We start from the raw sequence: 23,837 nt of genomic DNA on the forward strand, positions 1-23,837 counted from the left end.
TTATTTTCCTACGATTAATTTTAATATTATACTGACATCTGTGCTTTGGTCTTTGGTTTATTCCATTCAGGCATATCAACCAAATTTTTTTTTACGCGATTGGTATCTCCCCTGTGCGTACTACATTCCCCGTCCATCGCTTATTTCTTGATTTGATTATCCGAATTATATTTGGTGTTTAATAAAAATAATTAAGGTCCTCGTTATTCGGTTTTCTCACCCCTCCTGTCACTTCATCCCTCTTAGGTTCCAAATGATCTCATCAGCACCCTCAATACGTGTTTTTCCCATTAATTTTAGAGACCAAGCCAACACGTAAAATTATATCTCAATATTTATATTTTTATAGTATGTATAATATAGCAGAACAGGTGTCAAAATTTTCTGAACTGCGTCCACAGATAATTTGTTAACATCATTTTCAAATATTTCAATTTTCGCCTTATTTTCAAATGATTTATTTTTGTCCTTTAGTCTGGTGATATCAAAATGTGATCGGGGTCACTAAATTATTTTGTCCATCGTCTGTTTTTTTTTTAATCCACGTTTCGGAAACTGGTCCATTGATTGAGGTTAGCTATTTCTCCCCCCCCCCCCTATTTAACCTGAGGACGGAAGGAGATCCAGCTTCCGAAACGTGGTGTTTTTTTTTATAAATCAGACGATGGACAAAGTCTAATAATTCAGTGATCCAGGGTTTAACACAACATCATCAGCACCTTTTAAAATCAAAATATGAATTTTGTTCGCATTTACTAATAGACTAACTCCCTTAACAGCATCTAATACAACTTGTGTGTTTCTGTTCGTAAAACTTTATTTTTCGAGATAATTTTTTTTAAATGTGATGGGTTTCTGAGCGTTGTCGTACGAACGAAGTCTCTGTACGTTCGTTATTTCGTGAAACATTTTGTGTTGATGTGATCGAAGGGAGAAGGCTATAATGTTTGGTTGGCTACTCAACGGCAGGAACACGCTGGTTGCCAGGGAAACTTTTCCGTCTCGTGGGGAAACCGAGAAACAGCGCGTGTCGTGTTTTCAAAATTGAAAACGTCTATCCAATAAAAGCACGGGGTATGATGACTGTAGTTCTGTACGACATCGGTGAACGAGTCAATTCGTCGTTGTTCTGAATGAGAAGTTTTTGCAGCCAGTGTGAAATTTTGATGGACGAGAGGTGAGATCATACCATGGGTATTCTCTGTACAATTTAAATTTTACTGACTGAATAATAGCAACGAGGTAGCCATTGGTTCTGGACCAATCGCTTTCCTTGCATATGCTGGGATATAAAATCACATAAGGTGAGATTTCAGGCTCTCACGGCCTTGTTACGAAGATGTCTTCGCGCCCGTTTCATCGCTGTATTAGTGGAGGAAATAAGCACCTCCGAAACGTCGGTCACTTTCTACTAGACTACAACGCGTAACATATCCTAAGCAATCTTAAAAATCACAGAAACTCATAGTTTTCTGTTGAAATTACGTAAATATGTTTAGTAATTTATAACTTAAGTAATTACACGGATTACTTGAGAATCTGGTAGTCTCTCAGCTGGTCAGTAACTTTCCTGTCTGTTACAAAGCCCGAATGTCCATTTTCGTGTTCACAAAATTTCTTTGTTGGACCAAACCGTGAGTCAGATGAATACAGTACATATCCTCACATAACATTTTTTTGTTAAGATCCATTTTAATATTATCATTCCTCCTACGGTAGCTTCAGTACCTTTAGGGCTTTACTATAGAGAAAAATAGTCTGAAATAGGCCAGGTATGATCTCAGTACTGCTGTGTGCCTCCAGAATGAAACACAAAACTGTACGCTAAATGAAAATTCTGCTTCGAAAATTATAAGTCACTGCGAAATCTTTAGAATTGTATATAAATCTGTACTTTGCAAAATGACTGCTTCATAAAGGAGTATTGGGGAGTGGAGGTTTCTGACCTTAAGCTCCATATATTCCTAATCCTGGCAGTAGATGCTTCGACAACTTTACCCCTCCGGGGACCAGCTGGGTGTGAGGTTACATGTCTGTAAATAAACTGTGTTCGTATTTGAACGTTCAGAAGATAAATTCTTGCCTGTACAGGGGGTTGCAAGCTTAATTAAAGTCAGCGTTCCGAAAAGAAGAACGAGAGTCGTATCGTAAAAGCGGTTTGTGACAAGAAATGACTTCCATTTGCGACTGAAGATATTGACAAATAAATTTGAAAACGTACATCTAGACTTTCCTGACGGGAGCGAGCAGCTACGAATTTAATTGGTCTGAAAGTAATGGGATAAAATGGCTGTCCGCTGTAGCCCTCTGGATCTACAGACCATTCGTTACTATGGTATTTACCCTGAATATATAAATTATATTATTCATCAGAATTAATACCTTGTAATTAAAATTTTCAATTATTTTAAAGAGGTGCCATATTACAACTATAGTCTGCCAATTAAAAGTCTATCAAACTCAAAAGCTCATTTTAAAAATTTAGCTTACCGTAAAATTATCAAAATTTACGTAATTACAGGCTAATATGCTATGTAGCCTGTCGGATTGTGCATCAGAAGACGTGAAAACTATTTTACCTTCAATCGCAATGCTTTTTAAATATCAGAACGTAAGACGAATGCACTTCGATGCTCAGAGATGTCTTATGGAAAATGGAGAGAAACGAACTTTGGATGACATCCAGAATACTTTAGCTTACGAAACGTCTGAGGCTAGACAGTCATTTTAAAAATATTTTAATGATGATGTGTATAAAATTCTAGTAGGTTATAAAATGATTTAGATGATTTTCAGTAATTTTAACGTGTACAAATGAAAATGGTTGTAGGATCTGTTTTAAGCCTACCAAAATAAAGACGATTTAGCATTTACGTCGTATATTGACATTTGTAGCGTGTTTATGTACATCTAATGCTTTAATTCACAAAAAGGTATCATGTCGTACTTAAACAGTGTTCTTTACCATTAGAAATTACCAGGGGTTTAAGAAATTTCTCAAATTTATATTTCGTTTTCATATGTAGTGTGTGGTTATTAGGAGACCGTGTTGTCTACGGTATAATGCATAAAGCGATCCATGTCCAAGGCTGTTTTGCCTGTAGGTATCAGAATGGGACTTAATGCATAAAGCGATGTATGTTCTGGCTTTTACAAAGATCGTCACCATGTGTGCTCATGTGAACGGTGATGGAAATGATAATCCGAAAGCAGACGACTTGCTTAAGAGGCCTATTAGTGGGCTACTGAATGGGCTTGAACCTAACCTAACCTAACCTAACCTAACCTAACCTAACCTAACCTGCAGTTTCAGTTAAACTTTGTTTTCTTCGAAGCATTAGTAAGACAAGGGATGTTTCTTTTTTGAATTGTGGGAATTTTCCCCCCTCATGGATAATTTCATTGTGCGTTTCTAAACATTTGGCAGGAGACGTACGATTTAATTAATGTTGCCTCAAGCAGAAATATTTCGAATAGATCACCTTTAAAATTAATTTAATTTTTTTTCTTTTTCATTTAGTTCGTTTTAATAGAATCCGCAACGGAAAGACAGACATAAATTCTTCGTCCGTTTCATCGTATTTTTATTTATGGTTTATTTAATAATTCTAATAGTTGATACTAGCGTCATCAAATGGTATGAAGATTAATTAATGAGAAGTTATAAAGTGACCTAATTTAAGGCACATCACGATATCTACCTGGAGGGACGGAGGAAAACTACGAAGAACTTGAGGGTGGTCGGGCTTCGTACCCGGGACCTCGCATATATGAAGCAGATATGGCCGGGAGGACAGAGAGACACCTCATGCTGGCATGAAGGAAGGCTGTAGCCCGAAACAGTGCGATGAGGCTCATTGGAATGACGAAGTGCCCCCTGCCGAGCGATACAATAAGCAGGCTGTGGTCACGTCCCTTCGATACAGCCTTATAGCCTAATTAGGGACTCGAGCTGATTCCTGGTTAATCAAGGGGAAGAACGCTGTTACGGGTGTCTGACGAAGGTGGGGTGGGGGTGGGGGTTGGTAACTGTTTTACTGCCCCTCGTTTTGATACAGCTATGGATAGAACTGCCAGTACAGTCCCTGACAGCAAAACATACATCGATGCGACACGACTGTGAGTAAAAAAATTCTGCACGCATCTTCTGTTTCACCTTAAAACAACAATTCTGAAACTTTAACTTTAACCACCAATGACGTCAAAAAATGTATTGGCTTAGTGATCTATGGCTGGGTGATGATGTCATGATGTAGGATTCCCCCATGTTGCGTGGCTGGCTTGTGATTTCTTACCCGGGGATTCCCCACACATTTATTTCCGCGCTCATAAACACGTGATATTTTTGTCTGTTGAGTGAGCGTACAAATTATGGACCGCCTATATTTCCCTCAGCGTCCCGTTATCAAATTCCCTCTGTGTTGTTCCTGAAATATTAGGGATACAATTTCGCCTGCTGATATTTGCTGTTTGGGTTATTTAACGACACTATACCAATTGTAGAGGCTACAGGGGATAGAATGTGAAGTGGCTGGATGATTGTGAATGGTGAGGAATTGGTTGTGGCCTACTTCGAGATATGTCTCTGGAGTGTGTCGAAGACATTAGACATTAAAGGTAACAACAAATCTGTCTGGTTAATTAATAGAGTTAACCAAACGAGATAGTGCGAACACGTAGGGACAGGAGAACTACGATAGTTCGCGATTTGAAAAATTTCCATTTCAGAACCTTCACAATGTGGATACATTAATAATTAATTTTCAGAATATTATATATAATCTAATGAAAACAAACTCTCAAATAACGTAGTCAAAGATGTGATGCCAAAAATTAAGAAGATTTTGATTCGTTTCAGTGTAGTTCATATCAGAAACGTTTTTAATATTATCCTCCCGTCTCGTCCTCAGCCTGTATCCGAGAAACAACCAAACGAAAATATAAATTTTGCGTTGTCCTTTTTTATATCAGCACGTATTTTTGTTTATATTTTCAGAAGTAAAATTCTACTTCGTACTACAAGACTCGAGTTTTGACATAAGAATGTCGAATGTGTTTATTTGTATGCACAGCGGACAGAAATTACGTCACACCCTATAGCCTATCTCAGAATCGATAATCGATAATTTAAGCTCGGAAATAAATTCTGCAGGAACAGAATTAAGGCCTACATGATAAAGTGTTCTTCTTATGAGGCCAATTGTCGTTAATTGTGAATTTGGTTTGGTTTATTAATGATTTATTAATTTATTTTCAAAATAATTAAATCTCCTTGTTTTACTTGTATTTAGACATGTCTATGTTTTTTTTATATATATATAATTTTGTTGTATTTTTCATTTCTCTATTCGTTTTGTTATTACTCGTTTAATTTCGGATGTTTTATTTATTTTTGAGTTAAATAATTAGGCATTTCACCACAAGTTCGTCATTGTTGATTTTTTGTGGTTAACAATGTTAAAAAATAAAACATACTATCTGAGGCTGCATACACGTAAAGTGATTGACTGATTTGTAATAAAATCAGGAATTAAATTAATTTCTAGGCGTACTTAAATTTGTTAAAATGTCCATATAAATTAAAAGATTAATGCTGTTAATGTGTGACATCATATAGTGTATGTAGACTCTGTAGACCTATAGACTATAAACATGTAGACTAGGACTATACGTAAAGTAGATTCCCGTGTAACAATGAGTTGATTCTGCAACTTTGCCAACAATTACAAGGACATTGTTTTCTTACATTTCCAGAACTGTTTGGAATTCGTGTTTCAGTACAGATTTTTAAAAATTTATGGTAAAGTACTTCTCAGTTAATTAACCTTTTAAAGCCCAGTGGTAATTATACGTACCACGTACTGCAAGGATTCAGTTATTCTCCATTAAGCCCAGAAAGTGTATTTACGTGTTTCGTAAGATTCTCAGAATAAGTATCCATTATGTCCTTAAACGGGATTAACTAGTTGATTTTTTGTAATGGTGAGGTGTTGTGCTTTCTTCGCGGTACGGCCCAGATGTTTAAATATTAGGCGATCCTGATGCGTGGATGTCGCCGCGTACCGTCGCGGGCAGGTAGGTAAGAAGTCGGCGGTCGGTGAATGGCTCTTTCCCGGGTAAACTTACCGATAATTCACGAAGCGTTCATGTCTCCTACAAATTCAAACTTAGCGAAAGTGTGCAACTAAGACAAAGCTCGTTTATTCTTTAAATCCACAGCTCAATTTTTTGGATATCCTTACGTGGATATGGAAAGGTTAATTGGGGCCTAGACTGTTACTTAAATGTAACGTTTAATGAATTAGGAACTGCCTTGCGCTTTCGATGGACTTACAGAACACGCGTCCTTGTATAATTAGGTCCGATTGACTGATTAATGCAATTCAGAGATTCGTCTCTGGACCAGTCATTGGATTTGATACAATCTTCTGACCAGCTTTGAAGAAGTGAAAAGACTGTACTTGAACGGTAGAAACGAGACCAGCATTAGGCCTAATTTGGTTAGAAAAATTCTGCGAATGTTTATCGTTCTTCATTATTGGATTTTATGTTTGCAATCCGTTTTAATCTCGACTCGAATAACTCAAATTATCCTCATAGTTAAGGAAGAATTTAAAATGGTGTTCCAGCCTCGATTCCTCGCCTTTTAATTCGGATTTTCTGACAAGACTTCATGTCGACTGTGGTTTTATAAGGAGAGATATTGTAGGCCTAGACTACATTTAGTTTTAACCCTTTAAAGCACGGTGGTAAGTATGTGTACCATCTGCTTTAACAGTCAGTATTCTTCGTTCTGTATTTCGTACGATCCTCAGAACAAACAGCGATTATTTCCTTAAACAGCGTTAACTATTTGATATTTGTAATGGTGAAGTAAAGTGTTTTCTTCGCGGTACGCACTGATTTCTTATATACGATAATAGACGCTTTGCGTGAAAGTTGTTACCAAGTGCGACGTTGAAGCGTGTCGTGGATGAGAGCTGTCTACTTACTGGAGGTGAGTCGGTCCCGCCACGCCATGGGGTTGCTGACGAGACCCTGAAGTCCGGGCCAGTAGATGGCCGACCGGGAGGTGAGCTCTGCCAGCGGATGGTGGTGCTTCGACGCCGCGCTGTGGTGATGGTGGTGGAAATAAGACGCCGCCGCCATACCTGCGGCTGCCGCCATGCCCGCCGCCGCCATCCCTGCCGCCGTCGCAGAGACGTTGAAGCCGCGTGGCAATCCGGGGGCGGCGGAGGCGACAGAGCTGGACGACGTCGTGACGGGCGCTGGCCGACTCAGGATGTGGTCGATGCCGTGGGGGTTGGACGTGTGTCCCGCCGAGCTGGTGGACGAGTTCGGACTGCCCTTGCCACTTCCGGGGCTGCCTAGGTGAACGGGGGTGTGGGTCGGCCCGGAGGGTGTGCTGCCGTAGCCGTGCTGGGAGTGGAACAGGGCCGCCGACTTCATCTCTGCCATACTGTGCAGAGCGGCTAGCGGCTGGTTGCCTAACATAAAGGCGCCGCCTCCAGAGCCACCCCTCGCGGCGCTGTCCACGTTCAGATTAAGAAAAGACAACACTGACGGATGTGCCGGCGGGGGGATCGAACCGGGACCCCCACCGCAGTTGGAGGCCCCGTTGGCCGTGAAGTCCAGCATCTGGACAGGGGACTGTGGGCCCCTGCTACTGGGGACAGGCGACGGAGGCGAGGAAGAGGACAGCGAGGAGGAGCGCGTCGTCCCTTGCGAGTCTGTATCCGTGGCAGTCACGTGGGATGGGGCGAAGTCCCGTGGGGAAGCCGTTGTGGCGGCCGTGGCTCTGGAGCGACGGGGAATCAGACGGTTTCTCGGCGGCCCGCCATGTTGGACACGAGTGTGGCCAGCAGCACCGTGTCTGAGCAGAGCGTCATTATCCGAACAAACCACTGGCGTCGCGGTCCTCGCAGAAGTATTCCAGGACTGATGCAGGCAGCGACCTCCGCTGTTGAAGCACTTAGCAACACTGCACAGTTTCGTCGGTCATGGGGCGAGCGACGGCGATGCGTATGGGAGGAGCGAGCGACATCCCCTAATAGACAATGAAAGCACTAAAAGAACCCAAGGAGGGAGGTGCAGGACCCCTCTTTTTGTGCCCCCCCCCCCCCCCCCCCTGGTTGAAAATGTCCCTCTACAACTTTTTGAAAGAGATTAATGGCATTTTCATTGGGTCGAGGGTTTGGCCTGTTACGTTACGAGCCACTTCTATTGGCTGAAGTGTGTTTCCCGCCTTCTTTCTCTGAAAATCGATGCTGGTTCCTCATTGGTCAGGGGTTTAAGTTCTCTTGTACAGCCCCCGCCCACGATTTAACCCCCTCCTGCACCACCCCAAAGCCCCCCTGCCGTCGGGCGCCCGGGAAGGCAGTTTGAGTGTTGTTCAACAAGACGATTCACAGGAGAGGATGAAGGCAAAGCTTTAAATAAAAAGCCAAGCAACTCGCGATGAAATTCTTGCGAGGGAAAACTTTTAAAGCTGCAAAACCGAGTCACGAGAGCGAGAGAGAGAGGGGGGGGAGTGTTAGGAAAACATGAACTTGCTCGTTTTATTAACCCGTTAAACCCCAGTGGTAAGTATATGTACCACTTGTTTCAACAGTAAGTAACGTTGCGTTATACGTTTACGTGTTTCCTTTATTCCTCGCTGTAGACAGCGATCATTTTATCAAATATTTGATCTTCGTAATGGTGAAGTGTGGTGTTTTCTTCGCGGTACGGACTGGATTCTTATATTTGGACGATCTGGGGCTACTTTTAATTGAGGCGATCATTTAAATAGTCTATAGAATTCTAAGCGTATCAGGAATTTTGTCCGGAAAGTCTGAAGACAAAGGACCACTCGGAAGATCTAGGCTAGGTGGGAGGATAATATTAAAATGTATATCAGAAAATAGGGTTGGAGCTTGTGGATTGGATTCATTTGGCTGAGGATAGGAACCGGCGACAGGCTCCTATGAACACGATAATTTGAACCTTCGGGCTCCGAAAAAGGTGGGGAGTTTCTTGACTGTATCAGAGACTATCAGCTTCTCAGGAAGGACTGTGTTCCAGTCAGCGCTGACTCAGGGTTTTTCGTGATTCTCTTTAGTCCCTCCGGGCAAATTCCGTTACGCAGTCAAAACTAGGCCACTTTTTGTTTCGTTAATTGATAATTCTTCGACCAAACAGTCGCGACGCCGTGTGTTCCAGCAGGTGTGCATCGATTTTAGCCCTGAGGATGGAAGCAATATGTTCCGTCGAAACATCGGTAGTCGCCTACAAGACGTACGGTTTCACAGCCCAGATGTTGACAGATGGCAGGATTAAGAACTCTTTTTGTCTGACTTCCCCGAAATCATTTCTTTTTATTTTGGATGTAGTTTTCAGACATTCTTTTTACGTTTCGCTCATTTCTCGTGCCACTCGTTCTCCCACCTCTTCGTTTTCTGTTGCGAACCCTCGCTCTGTCTCACACATTAAGGGCCGTGGCTCGATCCGCACCAGTTGAAGCTCTCGCCATTAATCTCCGTCCAATCGCATTAATCTGCAAAGCTCACGTGAAGCGAGACAAGTATGATGACGTCACAGTCCTCTCCAGTAATTAACAAGCGGCCGGCATCATCACTCTTCATCGAAACGTCGTTTTTGCATATCGTCCGCGAGCGGCGAAAGTGCCTCGAGACTTTCTCCGAAAAATCTTCCTCTCGTTCTTATGGCCTTATTTTATTTTCTTTGTTCCTTCATTCTCAGTTTCTCTTTATTCGTCCTTCTTCCTCCTTTCCATCCTCCTGTCTTCTCCTTCTTGCCTTGTACCCTCTCTCTCTCCTCGTTTCCCCTTTCCCCTGCCACAACTGCCCCCCGGAGACCCGGAGTCCCGGAGTTTCCCTACACTTAATCAGGCATTTCATTACAGTGATGAGTGTTAAATTAATCTTACGACTCGACTCCCCTTTTGCTACAGAACTTCCGTCCCCCTGCGAGATGTTGCTTCCCTCTGGCGGCCAGATCGAATCATCCACCACTTACCAACTTACTGCCTTTTGGGTGGGGGGGGGACACGAAATGTTTGTATCGTTTAATGAAGCGTTGTTTTCCTCCAAAATGACGTTGTATAATGTATTAGAAATTAATCAAACTTTCATTAAAATAGATGGAAACTCTAAGGTTTGACCCCCCCATCAGTGGTAGGCATTTAACGACGCTGTATAATGTGTAGGATCAGATGAGCTGGACATGTAGCACGCGTAGTTTTAGTCGTGGCATCTTGGAAGATGTAGTTGTAGATGGAAGGCTAGCTTTTAATGTAATAGGCTATTAGGGCGTGGAATGGATTCAGCTGGCTCAAGATGCGACCCAGTGCAAGGTTTTGTCGGGTTGCATAACACGAGGAATTTCTTGACTGTCAGCTTCTGAGTACTGTTGCACTGAAGTTTCTTAGAATCGAATGTGATTAGAAGATGAGATTTCAGGTTCTCATGACGCAGATTTAAGGATGACTGTCTCTTGTAATCTTGCGTTATGTAGCCTGGTACCTTACACGGTGGTCTAGCGGTTAGAACGCTGGCCTTGTAATCCTGGGGGGTCTGGGGTTCGATTCCCGGCGGTGCCCGAATTTATAACTTGTGTTGGGCAAGGCCGTGGTCTAGGCAACACGGAGTTTTCCTCCGTGGCATCCCAACAATTACTCCATTCACACACAGAAGAAGGCAATGGCAAACCACTTCTGGATCATCTGCCAAGAACGTATATGAACAGGTCCCAGTCCGAGAAAAGGATGGAAGGATCCTGTTCATATGGACCTGTCGTCAGACAGAACACTAAATAATAATAAGATGAGGTGGTCTAGCGGTTAGAACGCTGGTCTTGTAATCCTGGGGTCTCGGGTTCGATTCCCGGCGGTGCCCGAATTTATAACTTGTGTTGGGCAAGGCCGTGGTCTAGGCAACACGGAGGGTTCCTTCGTGGCATCCCAACAATTACTCCATTCACACACAGAAGAAGGCAATGGCAAACCACTTCTGGATCATCTGCCAAGAACGTATATGAACAGGTCCCAGTCCGAGAAAAGGATGGAAGGATCCTGTTCATATGGACCTGTCCTCAGACAGAACACTAAATAAATAAGTAGCCTAGTAGAATTTTCAGACGTTTCGGTGGCGCTGTGTCCCCATCACCACCCTTAAACAGTAGGATGTTCTGAAAAATCGGTAAACGTCTACTACACTATACGGTCCAACATCCCAGAAGACAGCCATCTTCATGTTTAGCGTACTCCATTAAAAGAGGAAGAGGATCCACCCATTTTCATATGTCTTCAATCTTCCTTTACTTACATCGACTATCTATTCGACTTAGTTCTGTAATGTAACGTCTAAAGCTGAAATCGCATTATAAACCTCAAACAGAGCGAGTGATATTAGGATGCCCCATTGGTGACAAATTTTCTTGGAATACAACTCCAAGCCAGTTAGAATCCATTGGCCGACCAACCAACTCACTAGAATGTGCAGTGTGGTGCGCGAGCCGTGGCAGGCTAATTAGCTCAGAGCTACGTCTGAAGTACTTGTCGCCACCGGTCAGGACGCTTTCGCTAATGGCGTAGGTTACAAGTGACGAGGTGTCGGTGCCAATTGAAGGAGTCCTTTCTGCAGAAACGTTTAAGTTTCTGCGCTGAAGTAAACAGACGCCGAAAACCTAAAACACAATGCGTCTTAGTTTAAGTTCGAGTATAGGGATTTCAAAATGATGAAGTTTGAATTAAAAATTTATTGAACTCGATCCAGTGGGAGACCCCACAAACTTGGGCCTAAGACGTGTAAAGATAATGCAGGTCTTGGATTGTCTTAGGTAGGGTGAGGTTAGGTTAGGTTAGGTTAGGTTTGTTTAGGTTAAATTAGGTTAGGTTAGGTTCGGCTAGGTTAGATTAGGTTAAATTAGGTTAGGTTAGGTTAGGTTAGGTTTGTTTAGGTTAAATTAGGTTTGTTTAGGTTAAATTAGGTTAGGTTAGTTTAGGTTAAATTAGGTTAGGTTCGGTTAGGTTAGATTAGGTTAAATTAGGTTAGGTTAGGTTAGGTTTGTTTAGGTTAAATTAGGTTTGTTTAGGTTAAATTAGGTTAGGTTCGGTTACTTTAGGTTAGGTTGAGTTAGGTTAATCCAGACATTAGAAGTGGTTGTTATGATAATGACTGGTCGACGTCATGTTTTTTGACGAAAGAGCATTTCACCTGTCATGGATTATTAGCAAACATGTTTGTGAACTCGGGATTGGAGTCGAACCAACGATTACTTAATTTGCACTAGAAATTCAGTGCTTATAAATTAAGTGTGATATTGGATTACACTCACGAAGATTCTGGTACAGTAAGACCTTGTCCAGGTGAGCAACTATCAGTTTATCAAGGAGGATAATGCTCGTTGGAGCTGTGGCGAAGGTGAATCGTGAAAGTTGCAGAATTACCCAAGTCATTCGAACTGCTTGGTGATTCTTCATTACAGAATTACACGCGTTGTTACTGTAATAGAGGGATGATGGTGAGATGGGGTGGGGGGTTGTCTCGGGTGACCTGGGGGTAGAAGGTTATTCAATTAGTATCGCTGGGACACTGGGCGGTAACTTCTCGAAGCAAATGCTACAAGAAACCTTCATATAGCGCTCGTATTTAAAGGGGTTTATTTATAGCACGTGTTAACTTTTTAATCATGTTATCTCGGGAATGGTTTTCATAATTTAATTAGACTGCGTGAGTACGTAAGATGAACTGTGTTCCGGCGCGTTGCTGTCTAACGGCTAAGTAATTTAATGACGACTATTAGGTTTGTTTCAAGTAGGGGCCTTGCGAAGCATCAGGGACGAAGGGACGGCTTTAATTAGTTGGCAAAACACAGGACTAAACGTTAGTTACCGGCAATTCGTGTGTCCAACAAAGATGTCTCGTGAATACGAACGTTTGTTTTGCTACCAAAATTTCTGTTATGAATGGCTTGTGCGATTTCAGGTTCTGACGGCGACGCCTAGGAACTGTGCTTATCGTCCTCGTGATGGACGTAGCAGGCGCCTCTGAAACGTCGGTAAACATACCAGGCTGCATGTCGCAGCATCCGAAAAGATAGTCATTTTCATGAATGATCTTGAAAATTACGTGCTTTACGCATTTGGATTGCCTCAATGACAGGGGATAGCAATTTCAGGGCTACGTAAAAGTCTGCATGGGGTGCAATCCTTCTTGATAAGCTGATAGTAATCCAGCTGTTAATCTCTCCGCCTTTCTTGCAACTCGTCCAATCCTGTCCTGAGTTATTAGAACTTAGTGTACAAAATCACATCCCTTTTCCTTGAGTTACATTTTAATATTATCTTCCCATCTGCACCTAATTATCCCAGGTGGTTTCTAGAACATTAAATTCCTGGCGTAAGCTATATTTTTTCCTTTTTTTAATTAAAATTATCAGTACTACATTTTGACTTGTTTATGGTTGCTTTGAGGTTAGTTTATATTTAAGATTGTATTACATTTATCTTATTTTGTTTTTATGACGTGATAATTAAGCAGTAGCGACATCTCCATTAAAATCTATGATAATTGTTAACAACAAATCTCGTGCGCTCTTTGCAGCGTGCATTTAGGCCGTCTTGTTCGATAGTTCGCATTTTGGCCACCAGATCGCAACACCTCAATGTCCACCTCACGACTTTACTCGTTCGTAATTCTATTGTCACCGCTCGTAGGATATTCAAAAGTACGATTTTGAGGCCGTGCAGAATGGCACAACCTCTGTATCAAATTTGATAAAAATCCGTCAAGTGGTTCTCGAGTTTAATCGACTAGACAGACGGACAGACACGACCGCATAATAACAGAGCGAAATAACAGTAATAATAATAATAATAATTTGCTTGAATAATGACAATGATAATTATAATGTTTGATTTCTTACGATGTGACGAACGCTACAGACGAGAAGGTAGACAATGGAAACATGAAATTTCTTCGCTCTACGTAGTTTCCGTTTGCAGATTCAGTGGAGGGAGAACTTCAGTGCGCTGAAGGAACATGAGTGTACATGCCATTGGTTGCACATGGCAGTGTGGAATCGAAACCAACAAATGGCTTTTATTGGTCGTTCAAACATTTTGGAAGATCCATATCTGTTAAGTTCGTTCCTAAGTTATGATATTGCAAGTGGAGCGTTGTGATGACTAGGCATATATCTGAAACGGATTTCCATAGCAACCCCGCGGAACACCCGATGACGCAGTTAAGAATCATAGCCATTGGATTGCCAGCTACGCGTCATGGTAGCTGATTCCTGCGATGTTTGACAAATGTTTTTGTAACTGATGACGAATAGGTAAGAACTTTCAAGGGATTGATTGAAGGGACTGAGGTAAAGCACGATAGAGCACAGTAGGACAGCCGATTTCCAAGAATGGCACCGCTGTCTCGTCGCTGAAAACTATAATGCATAAAGCGATCTGTTTGGTAGTTACAACCTTTACCACCATGTGCCGCCACGGACTGTGTGATGTTTCAGATTCTCGGTTTAATGATCAGTAGGGAGAATAATTCAGTGTTTGGTTTACTTATTTAGTTCGATATGAAACTTCTAGATGCATAATATTTTTGTCGTAATGTACAGGGTGCCCCAAAAAGATGTTTACACATATTTAGTGAATGGTATAGAGTTTAAAAAAGTTGACTATTACCCACGTCATCATTGGCACTTAGTGAATTAGCGAATCTGGTTTAAGTGTTCAAAATGACCTCCGTTAACTCTGTGGCACTGTTGACAAGCGGCCACAAAAGTTGCATTCTTTTTTTTGGGACACCCTGTATGTAGTACGAACTGAAGAAACAAAACAAAGGTCTTGTGCGTAAAGAGCAGTAGTGTAAGAAATTTAATGAAATTCTAAATTTTAAATTCCGTTTATGACATGAAACTCTTACTTTTCAAACTCGCTGATGATTATGGTTGAGGTTCGCGTAAATTTTGCGTGGTTTCTCAGAATTCTTGTTTGCGATATCCATTGTCGTATATTCCAAATCTTTTTCCCGAAAATTAAGTAATTCCTACCGAGTACATCTTAAGGCAGGGACTAGTATTCTGACGTAGATAATAAAACGACTTATTTCGCCGGGTCATCGCAAAGTAGTGGAGAGGAGATGTTGATGGGGAAACTGACAACACGAACGGTGCCTTTGAAAGCGAAGCGGATAGGCGAAATTGGTGTCATTAAGTAGAAGGTGAAGTTCACGACACGAGGATATGAAACACAGTTTCTTCAGTCAGAGGTCGTGCGACCATCAGACGGGCCAAATTTATAGCTGAATGTGTTCACATTTATCGCCAAAACGCTCAGATTCTGATACACAGTCATTAGATTATCTGATGATCTGTGGTGCTGGATCAGTGTGAGGGTAACAGCGGTCCTTGAACATTTTAATCCGGTTCAAGACGATATTAATATAGGCTTAAAACATAATATTATTCTATCTACTTCTGGGTCTCCCAAGTTATCTCTTTCCTTATCCGATCAAAATTTTGTATGCATTTCTCAACTTCTTTTATTTATGTCGTATGTCTTCCTAATTTTATCCTACTAATATGTGGTTAAGATTATTATGAATGTCTTTCTGTTATTTCCTCTCCCTTAGGTCCATATTTGTTTCTCAGTGACCTCATTTTGTCTTCCCTCTTCTGAACCACACGAGTTCTGTCCAGAGCCTCACGACTTAGTTTATTAAGGTCATTTTTAATATTATCCCCTCATATATATACATAAGTGTACCAAGAGTTCCCTTGCCTTTAGGTTGTGCAACTTAAATTTGCCTTCATTAAATGCTTCATTAATAAAACACAAGATAATTTTCGAAAGAATTGTCAGCTGATTTTAAATAATTCTTTCTGCAGTGAGTCATTAAATTTCGTCCTTTCAATTGTTTTATTGCACAGATGTGTATGTGACTGTACGTGTGAAAGAGTAGAGACGTGTCACTGCTGCAAACATTTTGTGAGTGACTGTACATACATGTTCATGTCAGAAAAGCGATTGAAAGAATTGGTTTCCTTTTGTCTCCGTTGAGAGCGCTGGCTGCAGTCTCTAAAAGAACAGGAACGCATCAAAAGACTCAATTTGCTCTGGGCGATTTTCATTCGCTTTTTTCCCTTGATTCGAATCGATGAAAGACGATCGGAAGTTGGAGTTCTGATTGGATGTATCCATTCGAGGGCGAATCAGAAATTCAAAAGTGACAATCAAACTTTATTCTTTCGTTTGTAGCAAAGGGAACAGATGACGTCATGAAAATCTATGACGCGGGGTGCGAGCGGGAGGAATAGGGATTTTATCAGACTTCGAGACAGGAGAAATCGAAGGGGGTGGGGTGGGGGGGGGGTTAAAGCAAGGCGAAGAGGCTGGAGACGTTTCAACCAGCGAAATCGTAAACGTTGTCCCACATTGTTTTCAAAATTCGAAAGAGTGGGCTACAAGTTTTCAATTTTGAAAGTAGTAATGGAAAATCTGAATTAATTAAACTGGGAAACGTTAAGGTAAGTCGAGGGAAGTTTTTTTCTTTTTTAGACATAACTTCACGTATTTTTTTCAATTTATACGCGTAAAATATTATTCCATTATCAAGTGTTTTTGCTCGGCGCTTGGATTTAAGTCGGTGTTGTTTGATTCATAGGGTTTTTTTTTCTTTAAATCTGTTTGAGACTTTTATTTATACGAATCAAACTGCGCCGGGTTTGTATAATGGCCCCCCCCCCAAAAAAAAATTCAGATCAGGTTGGAAACAATTAAGAAAAAAAAAAAGCAAAACTTGGCACATTCAGCTTTGCTTGTCTCGTCTATGTAGAAGTGGCGTAACGTAATTGACAGCTTTGTAATTTATAAACATCCCACCCTGGCAACTAGTCTCAGTAAAACTGCAGTCGTTAGTTTTTTTTAAAAAAAAATTAACTTATAAAATGGCATCCAAACAGTTGAATTTCGTAAAAAGCTTTGGAAAACTTAATGCCCTTAATTACACGCTGAATTCTAAACCATAAATTTTTATCGTGATTTTTTTTTTTTTTTTTTTTTTTTGAAGATACTGAATATCGTGTTACTGAATTTCAATATCACAAATTGTAATTTTACTTTGTAGTTAAGTGTATAAAACAGATGAAGACTTGAGCTACATTTCCCTTTTACAGGTTTCAGTTAGATCCACAATAAAAAGCAACTTGCTCTCTACGTATAACGTGGAAACCCGTTGGCATCTGATTAATGGTTTTAGGGTCAATATTTGACACCCAGAGGGAGAAGAGAGAACCCTATTGCAGAGATGTAAGATTTATTATACTGGTAATAAATGCCATAGGAAAGGTTTTTACAAAGTTTCAGAAATGTTGTTACTGAACTTTACTGTCGTGATTTCGTTCAACTCTGCAGATAGATGATGTTTGTTAGTGCGGGGAAGATATGGTTCTTAGGGCACAGGACGGTCCGAAAGTTTTAATGAAAAACGCTATAATGCAGAACAGAAACATTGTCAGAGGTCTATTTGTTTTCGAATGTGACATGTCTCGTTGTTACTCAGAGTGACTTGAAATGTAGAAGGTTGGGTTTTCACCTAAAAATAGAAAAATAACTCAGGTTACGAATAATATTAAAATGCATTTTACTTATATCCTACGTGGAGTTAACCCTTTAAAGCCCAGGGTAACTATATATACCATTTGATTAACAACAGCGTTAATCAGTTGATCTTCGTAATGGTGAAGCGTTGTGTTTTCTTTGCGGTACGAACTGAATTCTTAAATATTATTTAGACGAGCTTCGGCTTCAAAGCGTTAACCAGTTGATCTTCGTAATGGTGAAGTGTAGTGTTTTCTTTGCGGTACGGACTGGTTTATTAAATATTTAAGCACAGAATCAGTTAGCTTTGCCATCTCGACACAGGTTTTCCTTGGTTTTCCTCTGTCTTCAAGCAAATGCTGAGATGGTTCTCAAGTTCCAAGTTGCCACTGCAAGCTTCTCATGCAGCCCTCCCGATTTAAACTAATCAAAATTTACCCCCCCTCCCCTCAGTAGGAACTTCTAAATTATGTATTAACCTTCCAAATTAATAGTCTCAGCTTTCTCTAATACAAAATTTCAAAATTCCGTCTTTTATGCCAATCATCACACTAACGCCTACACTCTTACTTTATCCTTAACAGAAGGACGAGCGGGCATTGCCTGGGGACCTTCTAACTATAAGATGCTCTAACTATAAGTGTCTCTCACTTCTCCCCCACCAGTTTCCCCCCCCCCCTCTCTCTCTCTATGATTCGACTTCAAAGCGTTAACCAGTTGATCTTCGTAATGGTGAAGTGTAGTGTTTTCTTTGCGGTACGAACTGGATTATTAAATATTTAAGCACAGAATCAGTTAGCTTTGCCGCTACAGACGAACGTGACGAAACGGACAGCTGATTGTCCTGAAGATCAATCCGCCTCGAAGCTGATGGATGGAGTGTTGACACTGGTAGGTTCGTGGTTTTCCTCAGACTCGATGGATCCCGTATTTTGGCCGATGCGGAACGTGGAAATAGGCGACTCTGGAATACGCGCGAGGCACTTACCTGTCCGGGGACTGCGATGTGGGGGTAAGTTACACTGGATGGAAGGAAATCGGGGTGGGGTGGGGTGGGGTGTGGGGCTGCGTCCTTGAACAGCCGGCCCCTTTGACGATGTCAGCACTGCATTATGGGATCCCAGGCATAAAGCTACTGAACCAAATCCGTCACGCTCAGCGGTCTCTGGAACATTTGTACTCGTCTCTAATGGCCCGCTGATAGTTGCCGATCACCACTGCTTGCCTTCACTCTTTGTGTTAATGATCGTGTCTCGGATTTTGGCCCGTGAAGATACTGACCGGGACACTTAATTCAAATTATGTTATCTTCGTGTTTTTTAGCCAGAAAACTTTGAGATTAAAATGGAAAGATACCTGTTGTCTGTCGACCTAAGCTAGGACACAAACTGAGGACGTTTTCGAATAAATTGTTGCTCGGAATATTTGAATGTAGGAATGAGAAAGTAGCAGGAGAATTGAGAAAAATACAGTACATTTTATATTTCTCTCTACAAATATTCTACAAATATTCTTAGGGTTATGATTGGCTGAAGATGTAACACGCATGGATGAGATGTCAGATTTAATACTTTTTTGTCTGAAAACCCGAAGAGAAGATTCGTTTGTAAGACTAAGTGCATTATTATTATTATTATTATTTAGTGTTCTGTCTGAGGACAGGTCCATATGAACAGGATCCTTGCATCCTTTTCTCGGACTGGGACCTGTTCATATACGTTCTTGGCAGATGATCCAGAAGTGGTTTGCCATTGCCTTCTTCTGTGTGTGAATGGAGTAATTGTTGGGATGCCACGGAGGAAAACTCCGTGTTGCCTAGACCACGGCATTGCCCAACACAAGTTATAAATTCGGGCACCGTCGGGAATCGAACCCGAGACCCCAGGATCACAAGGCCAGCGTTCTAACCGCTAGACCACCGTGTAAGGTACTAAGTGCATATGAGAAGATAATATTAAAATGGATCTTAAAATAGGATGTGAGGACGTAAACTGGAGTCAAATAGAATACGGCACAGTGGCGGACGCTTATTTATGCAATAGCTAACCGTTGTGTTCTAAGAAGGTGGGGAATATTTTGACCAGCTGAGTTTCTCTCATTTCCTCTACAAGTAGTCCATACAGCTGTTTTTGTATTTACGACACTTTTAATTTAATATGTACAATCAAATTCAACATTATCTTACGAAGTACGTAGCACTGATTATAATTTGCTTTATTGCGTGTCAAAATCTTTTACGCTGTTATCTTAATTACGTTTAGCAGGCGAGTGCACTGACCTGCCATCTGTTGGTTAAGTGACGGACGACTCCTCGCTGTGAACGCACGACGACCAAAGGAAGGCGACAAAGCGGAACGAGCATCTGACATGTTATACACCCGGAGTTTCGCCTACAAAGACATTTCATTCACACGAATTTAATATACAACCAATTTCTTTGTGCGCTAAAGGGTCTTAAATAGACCCGCGGTCCCTTGCGACTGGCAAGGAAACAATTGTCACTGCCCTTCTGTCTGCTCCTAAGAGGAAGGATTCGGGGGTTATACCGTCCTCAAATATTTATAATTATTAATGTACCCCACTCTGCCCTCGGCATTTAGGTCAGAGGATAATTTATGAACAGATGAAAGTGACTTCAAAACCGTTAGCGTCTGAAAAGTTTATTTGGTTCAACGTCATTGTTCGGCCAACACGTGTTACCACTTCGCCGTGGTATTCTCAATGTACCGAAAATAACTCCAGTGAGCAGAGTCCACCTTAATAAGCTATTGGTTACGCAGATGTTCAAGAAATATCTTGTCTGGTATTCTACCTGAAGGTTTATTATCCTGTATACAATTACTGGTCTCTAGACTCTGCCCTGGGCCAGATGAATCCGGTCCACTTCATTGCACCTTATCGTGTGAAATGTTTTTTTAATATTATCCTCGCATTGCTCGCTTACGTCAGTCCGTTTCATTCTCTTTGATTTGACATCGCTAATAGAATTTGGTGAACGTCACAAATTAAGATCTTCTTGGTTTAGTAATTTTTTAGTTTTCGTGGGAGTCACTGAATTATTAAATATTATTTAGACGAGCTCCGACTTCAAAGGGTTAGCCAGTTGATCTACGTAATGGTGAAGTGTGGTGTTTTCTTCGCGGTACGGACTGAATTATTAAATATTATCCAGACGAACTACGATTCTCACTGTAAACAGCGATTATTTCCTTAATCAGCGTTAATCAGTCGATCTTTGTAATGGTGAAGTGCGGTGTTTTCTTCGCGGTACGGACTGAATTCTTAAATATTATCCAGACGAACTACGATTCTCACTGTAAACATCGATTATTTCCTTAATCAACGTTAACCAGTTGAGCTTTGTAATGGTGAAGTGAAGTGAAGTGTTTTCTTCGCGGTACGGACTAAATTCTTAAATATTATCCAGACGAACTACGATTCTCACTGTAAACATCGATTATTTCCTTAATCAACGTTAACCAGTTGAGCTTTGTAATGGTGAAGTGAAGTGAAGTGTTTTCTTCGCGGTACGGACTAAATTCTTAAATATTATCCAGACGAACTACGATTCTCACTGTAAACATCGATTATTTCCTTAATCAGCGTTAACCAGTTGATCTTTGTAATGGTGAAGTGAAGTGTTTTCTTTGCGGTACGGACTGAATTATTAAATATTATTTAGACGAACTCCGACTTCAAAGAGTTAACCAGTTGAGCTTTGTAATGGTGAAGTGAAGTGTTTTCTTCGCGGTACGGGCTGATTTCTTAAATATTATTTAGACTGTTAATTTCCTATGGAGACATAACGCAATATCGTGAGCACGTAGCGTGTGGAAATTCAATCGGATAGAAGTGAACAGTGTTTATAACACAGTAGAATTCCGCGTCCCCCCCCCCCGGCTTCTTCATGTCAAATTACTCGGAGTGAGCAACATTATTAATTGTGACGTCATCAGCTGGAGTCGAAGGCTGCAGCTGACACACTGTGTTGTTATGTCTCGTTACCGACTGACGGACGAACGAACGAGTGAATGGACAGAATGTTTCTTCATGAAATAGCGCACATCACTCTGAAAACACACCAGTTTTAGTTCAGTAACTCGTGTTTGATCTGAAACAGATTTCTCCGCATTGGTAGAGGTTTGCCGTAGTTAATCGCAGAGTCGTGCCGAATTATTTATCAGTTAGAACCCTGTGTTTAGATCCGAATAATATTTTAAAAGTAGATTTTTAAAAATGGCAACAGCGCACCAACCTAACCTAACCTAACCTAACCTAACCTAACCATTACTTTCTGGTTCTAGGTTTAATACAAAGCTATGGCCTAGAGAAAATAAAATTATTTTCCAACGTCTCCACCCGTTTCTCCTTCTGTTTGCCTCAGTTTTCGGTCTGGTTGCTAATCGATTCATATGCAACGCTGTTTCGTTGATTAGTAATCTTCTAATGCATAAAGCGATTCGACCTACTAGACGGGCGAAGAACATATTTTTTTCGCTTGTTAAAGATTGTAGACATAGAGGAATTTCGCGGTTTGTAACTGTAATCTCCGAACTAGGATGTTATTTGTTTTATCTGTTGTTTATTTAACGACGTTATCGGTAGTTCAGTGTATAGAAAATAGTGTCGGATGATAAATTAATTATGAATTGCTAAGGTTTTGAAAGTAAGTAGTGATGGCCTAATGCAAGGCGTTGTCCCAGAATGTGCCTGAAGAAAATCAGTGTCGATGTTTCGGTTAAAATGTATTGAATAGTCAGTAGGCGTATCTCGTCCGCGAAATCACAAATATGGATGCTGACAGAGCCCCCTTCTGACTCACTGCCGCCGCGTGTGTCCACCGTGCGCCATGACAGTTGCCGGATTTGTTAATGACGTACATTCACAGATAGCGCCACGTGTTACAACAATGGTTTGTTGTGTCTAGTTAATCCTAATGTCGTTAAAAGTTGATTGATGCATAACGGCACGTGCTTTACGCACTTTTAAGCCATATTATTGTTGATTTGGTTAACAACTGGATTGTTGGTGTCGCCTGCTCTCATTTGACACACAGACCATGCCTGATACTAGTGAAGTCACGTATTTATCAGCTCATTGCTTTAGTGTTTGGCTCGAGCAAACAAAATATTGTGGATATATTGTATGATAGGCGTGTCTGTGGGACCATATGTCCCCCGGTTTAATTATTTATGGCGATGTAGAGTACCCTTCAAGGTCACAGTGAAGATTTTCCAAAATACGTGATAAGCTGTCGTATGGGTTGTAAAGCCGATTTGGCTTGTAGGTAGATTCTGACGTTTCGGTGGAGGATGCTACATCAATCTTTGGGGCTGAAGTGTTACGCCTTGTGGCTAAATTTTCGGTATTAAAAGCTGAGGATGAAGGCAGTATGCTCTTCTTAAATGCTGGTATCAGTCTAAAAGTCCACAGAGCCAAATCTCATACGGCAAATGATTAAAAAATTCTTTTGGGTTGTAGCGCTGTGTAGTCTGGTAGAATTTTACCAGCGTTTCGAAGGTACTTGCTGCGTCAATCATCAGGGAGGTTTCATCGCGTACCAGACTACAACCCAGAAGACAGTTATCTTCGGACTCATCGCCGTGAGAACCTCAAATACTACCAAATAAAAATTCGATTTCCACAAGTAAGGGTCAGTTCAGTGCCCGTGTGTGTGTTTGAAAGAGTGAAACAGAGCAAACCCGCCCTCTTCAGAGCCTGCGTTTCCTGTATCTCTGAACGACGCGTCTGTCAATAACTGTCAATAATCCCCTCCAGAACAAAGTGGGGGGGGGGGGGTTCGGGGTGGTGATTTAATTAAAAGAATGAGCATCGTATGGTGTATCATCATGGCAGCCTCTTGCACTACTGGCAACAGCTAGCTGGAATCACCATCAATCATAATAAGGGGTAGTAGATCATTGGTTCTTATCCTTTTTCGAAACGAGAAACTTATATGGGACTGTTAGGGGCTTTGAAAGGCGTTGTATACAGAGCCGCCTGGCGGGCAAAACGTACATGTCCTTGGAACTAGAATTCAAAACCTCATTTTTTATTTTTACATTTCACCGAAATTTAATTTGAAAGGGAAACTGGGTACTGGATGGACACATAATAGATGAAAGAACAGTGGGTATTAAACAATAATTAAGAAATAATTTTATAAAAAAAACTTATTTTGGAAACTACGCCACGAGCGTAGGTGTCAAGCTACGTAGATGCGTAT

The 23,837-nt window shown here is 41.2% G+C and overlaps 2 protein-coding genes across 3 annotated transcripts in view; one reads left to right on the plus strand and one right to left on the minus strand.

Moving 5' to 3' along the window:
• The window catches only part of HGTX (HGTX homeodomain transcription factor), a 62,263-nt gene extending 54,297 nt beyond the window's left edge, over positions 1-7,966 (minus strand). The window contains exon 1 of the mRNA XM_087359590.1: positions 6,993-7,966. Coding sequence (XP_087215716.1) covers positions 6,993-7,638 — 646 coding nt within the window. The 5' untranslated portion in view covers positions 7,639-7,966. The remainder of the gene's footprint in view (positions 1-6,992) is intronic.
• Positions 1-23,837, plus strand: part of LOC110841329 (MAD2L1-binding protein) — a 177,737-nt gene that overhangs the window by 123,072 nt on the left and 30,828 nt on the right. The window lies entirely within an intron of this gene.

The sequence above is a fragment of the Zootermopsis nevadensis genome, unplaced genomic scaffold (genome assembly GCF_977971745.1).
Source record: "Zootermopsis nevadensis isolate Lab colony 2312 unplaced genomic scaffold, Znev_1.0 Znev_ptg000032l, whole genome shotgun sequence".
In the NCBI taxonomy this organism is placed as follows: domain Eukaryota; kingdom Metazoa; phylum Arthropoda; class Insecta; order Blattodea; family Termopsidae; genus Zootermopsis; species Zootermopsis nevadensis.